This window comes from Branchiostoma floridae, chromosome 3 (assembly GCF_000003815.2).
Source record: "Branchiostoma floridae strain S238N-H82 chromosome 3, Bfl_VNyyK, whole genome shotgun sequence".
Classification (NCBI taxonomy): domain Eukaryota; kingdom Metazoa; phylum Chordata; class Leptocardii; order Amphioxiformes; family Branchiostomatidae; genus Branchiostoma; species Branchiostoma floridae.
Window position 1 is genome coordinate 2467129 of NC_049981.1, and position 5658 is coordinate 2472786.

Genomic DNA, 5658 nt, shown 5'->3' on the forward strand with positions numbered 1-5658 from the left:
GATTTGACGTCTTTATTGTTTCACTCATTCAGAACTCTCCAAGCAGAGGTTCGGGTTCATCTCCGGCTGATTTCTATGTCTTTTAGGGAATTTTTATCATCCTTTTTTATCAAAGTTGTTTTTGTGTGCTATAAGGATTGGGGTCAGGTAGCCTACAATACGATGGATATGTGCTTTGTATGCAAACTGTATGTGTACCCAGGGTCCCCCTAAAAAGCAGCTCCTATGCCTCTGAGGGAGCAACCCTGAATAAAGAAAACAAAAACAGATACATAATAGATTTTAAAAAAGGACAAGAGAAAACCTGATAAAAACACCTAAAAAATACTTGAAAAGCCAACTGGAGCCAAACCTCTGCTAGGAGTGTACTCCTGCTCAACAGACAGAATGATTCAGCCAGGCACACTCAAGGATATTCATCTTCCAAAGTCAACCATTCTTACCATCATGACACTGACTAGGTTTATATCATTAGCTTGGCTGTTTAAATGCAGCAGCCAGCGCTACCTGACTAGCCGAAGGCATAGTGTTAAACAGGGCGAGCTGAATCGCGTTCACAATAAAACACGTTCACCCTTGATCCAGTTTCACACCAATCCACATTCGTATTCCATGTAATTCTGAAGTAAACTCAGGTCCAGTTTGTGCTCTGAATCACATTGTCATGCCAAATTCGAACCATCTGCTGACAACAGCTCCCTCTACCGATCTGACATGTTAGTAATTGTTATCGTCGCCACATAAGGCCCTGTTACCATGGTAACTGTTTACTTGGCCAAACGGGTGAACTCGTGTGAGTAATAAATGATTCATTAGCGCAAGGAGCTTTTATAATGTTCTGCATAACCGGTAAAACACCCACGTTGTACATTACATGTGATCACTCTTTCAGGTATAAGCTGCTCATTCACACCTCTTCTTGTGTGGTGCTCCAGGTGTGGGTCTCCTCAAACACAGGACCTTCGGCTTAACGTCCGACCCGAAAGGCTCTCTCTAACCAAAGCGGCCATTTTCACTTGCTGTGTCGAGTTAGGGATTTGAAATAGGTGTAAAGCAGCTTTCCAGTCATCACTGGCACCTGCTAGGAATTCGAACCCATAACCTTTAGATTCCTAAGTCAACATCCTCATCACAAATTCGCCTTGCCACTGAGAGGTGCACATTTTCTCCTTGTTAATCAATGTTTAAGCTAAGTTGTTTTTCACTCATATTTAGCTGGCATTTACCCGAACTTAGCTTGTGTATATGTGATAATGGAGGTGACGTCATTGGCGGGAAAGTTACCAAATGTGTTGGGAAGTTTGAAATGTCAAGAGGCGGTAATGCGATACAAGTGCTGTTAAGTTTTTGTTCCAACATTTGCATGTTGCTCGCCGTGCACTTTGCATTTACGCAAAGGTGAACAATAGAATTTTGATTTGAGGCCAGTGGGTTGCTATTCTAGAAGGACACTGTATCGCTCTCCTTTCAAAACCTTTTATCTCTCCAATTGAAGTCAAGTACCCATTCTTACACCTTGGTTGAGTGAGGAAAGTCTTGATCCCCATTGTTTGTTTTTCGTTATCTTTTTGTATTTTCATGCTTTGATGTAGTGTAGATGTAATTGTTTTACATTTGAATCAGTTTTTTATGCAAGGGCATAAAATAAAAAATGAATTAAAAGATAAGCATTAACACAAAATGAAGCCTCAGATGTCCAAAATCGAAAGGTCACGTCGTTCGAATCCTGGCGGTCGGATATATGTTATGTCCATAGGAAACAAGGCGAGGTCGAGTTGGTGCTTTTCTAATGGGCTTGAGATTTGCTATAGAAACTAAGACGTTGATTTTGAAATCTAGTTATTAGACTCGTATATATTTTCAATTTCCTGCATGCGGTAAAAGTCTTTTCTGGAAGCTCCAACAGCAAAGTTTGAGCTCCTCGGCAACTCCAGCTCCAACGGCACCGAAGTTGCCTTGGAAACCGCCAATCACCGACCACTCCTGAAGTTTCTCACCAACCAGCGCTCACCCTCCCGTGTTACGTCACAGGCTACACACACACACAGCTTGAAAAGAATAAAGTGAGTTCTGAAGGTGCAACAGGTTGCTACGACGCCCAGGGCACTCCGGGGTCATGTGTCAACAGGTGTGACTCCGGTTCACCTGTGCAGCACACCTGAGGTTCCCACCTGCCGACAGGAAAGGTGTCTAAACACACCTGCCGTTCCCAACCTGCCGACAGGGGAGGTGTTTAAATCTGCGTGCAGGGGGAGAGGAGCGTCAGACGAAGCCGAGGAGTCTTCCTGTCCTGACGTGACGTCATGATGATCCAAGTTGGTGTCGTGCTTGTACTGGTGGGGCTGCAGCTGGTGCAGGTAGGCGGAATGTCTCCTTAAGTCTTTACGTCTTAGATCTTAAGTCTTTACGTCTTAGACCTGCAGCTGGTGCAGGTAGGCTGAACGTCGTCTTACGTCTTTACGTCTTACATGTTAAGTCTTTACGTCTTAGACCTACAGCTGGTGCATGTAGACTGAAAGTCTTCTTACGTCTTCCGTCGTAAGTCTTTACGTCTTAAATCTTCACGTCGTATGTGTTAGACCTGCAGCAGGTGCAGGTAGGCAGGGCAGAATGTTTTCTTACGTCTTTACGGTCTTACGATTTAAGTCTTCAAGTTTGTACGTCCTAAGTCTTTACATGTTGAGGCAACTTGGAGCTGTACTTGTCCTGGTGGGGCTGCATCTGACGCAGTTAGGCAGGGCAGAGCGTTTTCGATAGTCAAGAACGAGCTGACTAAGGATACAGTGAACGTTATCCAAACCTTTTGGATCTACCCAATTGTAACATGTAATATAACCTGCCGTTTCCTCCCCAGACCAGCCCGCTCCCCGTCCATCAACCCAGACAGCTTCCGGACAATCTGCGGGAGGAGCAAGGTAAGGAAAATCACTGCGATTCACTATTAGTATTACACGACAGTGACTTTATCATGTTCAGTCGGCTTTACACGTTGAAACTAATGTACTAGTGTTGATCTTTCTGCCAATTTATTTTAGTGACGCTAAAAAAGACTGATTTCAGGATGTTATTCAGTTACACAGCAGGTTGAATTGTCCTTGCATATAAATCACCGATATTGCTACACATGAGAGGAACATGTTTTAAACATTTCAGTTAAGCGTCGGCTTCAAGATCTCCAGGAGAACCTCGGCAACGGCTTTCCTAGAAAGCGACAATTCCAAGATCCCCAGGAGAACCTCGGCAACGGCTTTCCTGGAAAGCGACAATTCCAAGATCCCCAGGAGAACCTCGGCAACGGCTTTCCTGGCAAACGACAGTTTCAAGATCCCCAGGAGAGCCTCGGCAACGGCTTTCCTGGAAAGCGGCAGTTTCAAGATCCCCAGGAAAGCCTCGGCAACGGCTTTCCTGGAAAGCGACAGTTTCAGGATCTCCATGAGAACCTCGGTAACGGCTTTCCCGGCATACGGCAGTTTCAAGATCCCCAGGAGAGCCTCGGCAACGGCTTTCCCGGCAAACGGCAGGTTCAAGATCCCCAGGAGAGCCTCGGCAACGGCTTTCCCGGAAAGCGACAGTTTCAAGATCCCCAGGAGAACCTCGGCAACGGCTTTCCTGGAAAGCGGCAATTTAAAGATCCCCAGGAGGACCTCGGCAACGGCTTTCCCGGCAAACGACAGTTTCATGATCCCCAGGAGACCCTCGGCAACGGCTTTCCCGGCAAACGGCAGTTTCAAGATCCCCAGGAGAACCTCGGCAACGGCTTTCCCGGCAAACGGCAGGTTCAAGATCCCCAGGAGAACCTCGGCAATGGCTTTCCTGGAAAGCGGCAATTTAAAGATCCCCAGGAGGACTTCGGCAACGGCTTTCCCGGCAAACGGCAGTTTCAAGATCCCCAGGAGAGCCTCGGCAATGGCTTTCCTGGCAAGTAACCGCTTAAAAACCACAGGAAGGCGGCCGCAAAGGCTCCTTTCTTCCCTCACAATCGTTAGCCATGGTTGAAACCACTGTGAAGTCAAGGCAAGGTCTATCGCGCCACCTAGCGTGTAATGTAGATTTTGCATTCTCGTTCTGCTAACTTCTACACTTCATTGGAACTGGAACAAAAGCAATGTAATAGGATCACTAGGCAGCTAAGTAGCTGGTATTGTGACCGCATACATATTTTGTACCAAAATGAACATAACGTGTTGATAATTGAATAATACTAGCGGTAAACTTGAAGAAATGCTCCTTGTAAATCCCGCTCTGCACTTTGTACTGTGACTCCAAAAGTTGCTCACATCTCTAAACTTAGCCCCAACCCTATCCAGAACCCTAACCCTGACTCTAACCCTAAACTAATCCACAACCCCAACCCTAACTTCACGCACGCACGCGCATTCGCCTCACGTAGCCAAAAAATCTGGCTAAGCACAAAATTGGTTCCGTTATGGCAGTTTCTACTTCTTCACTTTCTCAGATGGGATGTAATAAAGCATGGCATGAGCAGTGCTGGTACTGGTGGAAGTCTTCTGTTTGGCTCTGTGCGCAACGTTGTAGTATATAACAAAGTTAGGAGAGGTAGAAACGGATAGATATATAGATATCGATAGAGTAAGGAGCCGTTGGATAGAGATAGATAGACGGGGTTCAGATGTGTTTGTATGTGAGTGAGTGAGTGTGTGTGTGTGTGCGTGTGTGTGTTTGTGTGTGTGTTTGTATTTGAATTCGTGTGTATGTGTGCCCGTGTTTTATGCCTGTGTGTGAGTGTCTCTCTCTCTCTCTCTCTCTCTCTCTCTCTCTCTCTCTCTCTCTCTCTCTCTCTCTCTGTGTGTGTGTGTGTGTGCTTCAATCAACGTACTATGAAAATACTCAAACGAAAATCACATATAAATCTTAAACTTTCAGTAAGTAAATGGAAATGGCATACTTCGACATTATCTTTACCCAAGGCAGGTAAATCAGGGCAGATTGGTCAAAGGCAACGAACTTGAATAAACAAGACTATTTTAAAAACAGTATGGAACAAGAGTTCGTAGACCTCAGGCCTGCATGAAATGTATTGGGTTTCTGTAGACCTATTGGGTATTTTTGCCTTTTTGTCTGTGGTACGTGGTTGGAAAAATGAGCTTTTTACCGTGTTGGTTGTGCACCATGCAAAAGTCTGACTCTGAAATTCCATTTTCTGAATTTGTAAGTTTGGACATGGATGAACATTACTTATTTTGGATTTCTTAAGTATGTAACCAACCACAGTACTTTGAAGTTGTTGAGACGCTACCTTTTTTTGTCTCAGATGGCCCATGCACATGTAGTTACTCTGTCACATGATATACTAATATCTTCCTATTTCAATGTACTGACCTAATGCAGCTGCTAAGTCTCCTTGGTTTGTGTTCTTCCAATGATATTCATTAAAGATTTATTTCTGGGGTGTTATTCACTTGACATCGGAATGTTACTTGCATAATTTGACCAATGATACTTTTATCTGTAGTTCCATAGACATTAGACAATATGAATAGTGGTAGCCCCCATGCAGCAGCAACAGTTAGTCCCCAGGGTGGTATGATATTTTCATTCAATCCATCCAACCCAAACCTAAATCTCCTGTAGTATCTAAGCCAAATTTAACAGCATAATTTACTATGAAAAATGTCCTTGTCAATCCCATTTATAGAT

The 5658-nt window shown here is 44.5% G+C and overlaps 1 protein-coding gene across 1 annotated transcript; it reads left to right on the top strand.

Annotated features, from left to right (window-relative positions):
• Positions 1 to 2082: 2082 nt before the first annotated feature.
• LOC118410727 (collagen alpha-6(IV) chain-like) lies at positions 2083 to 4488 on the top strand. The gene is made up of 3 exons (XM_035812497.1): positions 2083 to 2357; positions 2855 to 2915; positions 3154 to 4488. Exons 1-3 carry the CDS (start codon positions 2304 to 2306, stop codon positions 3924 to 3926), a joined length of 888 nt encoding a protein of 295 aa, XP_035668390.1. The 5' UTR covers positions 2083 to 2303; the 3' UTR covers positions 3927 to 4488.
• Positions 4489 to 5658: the final 1170 nt, after the last annotated feature.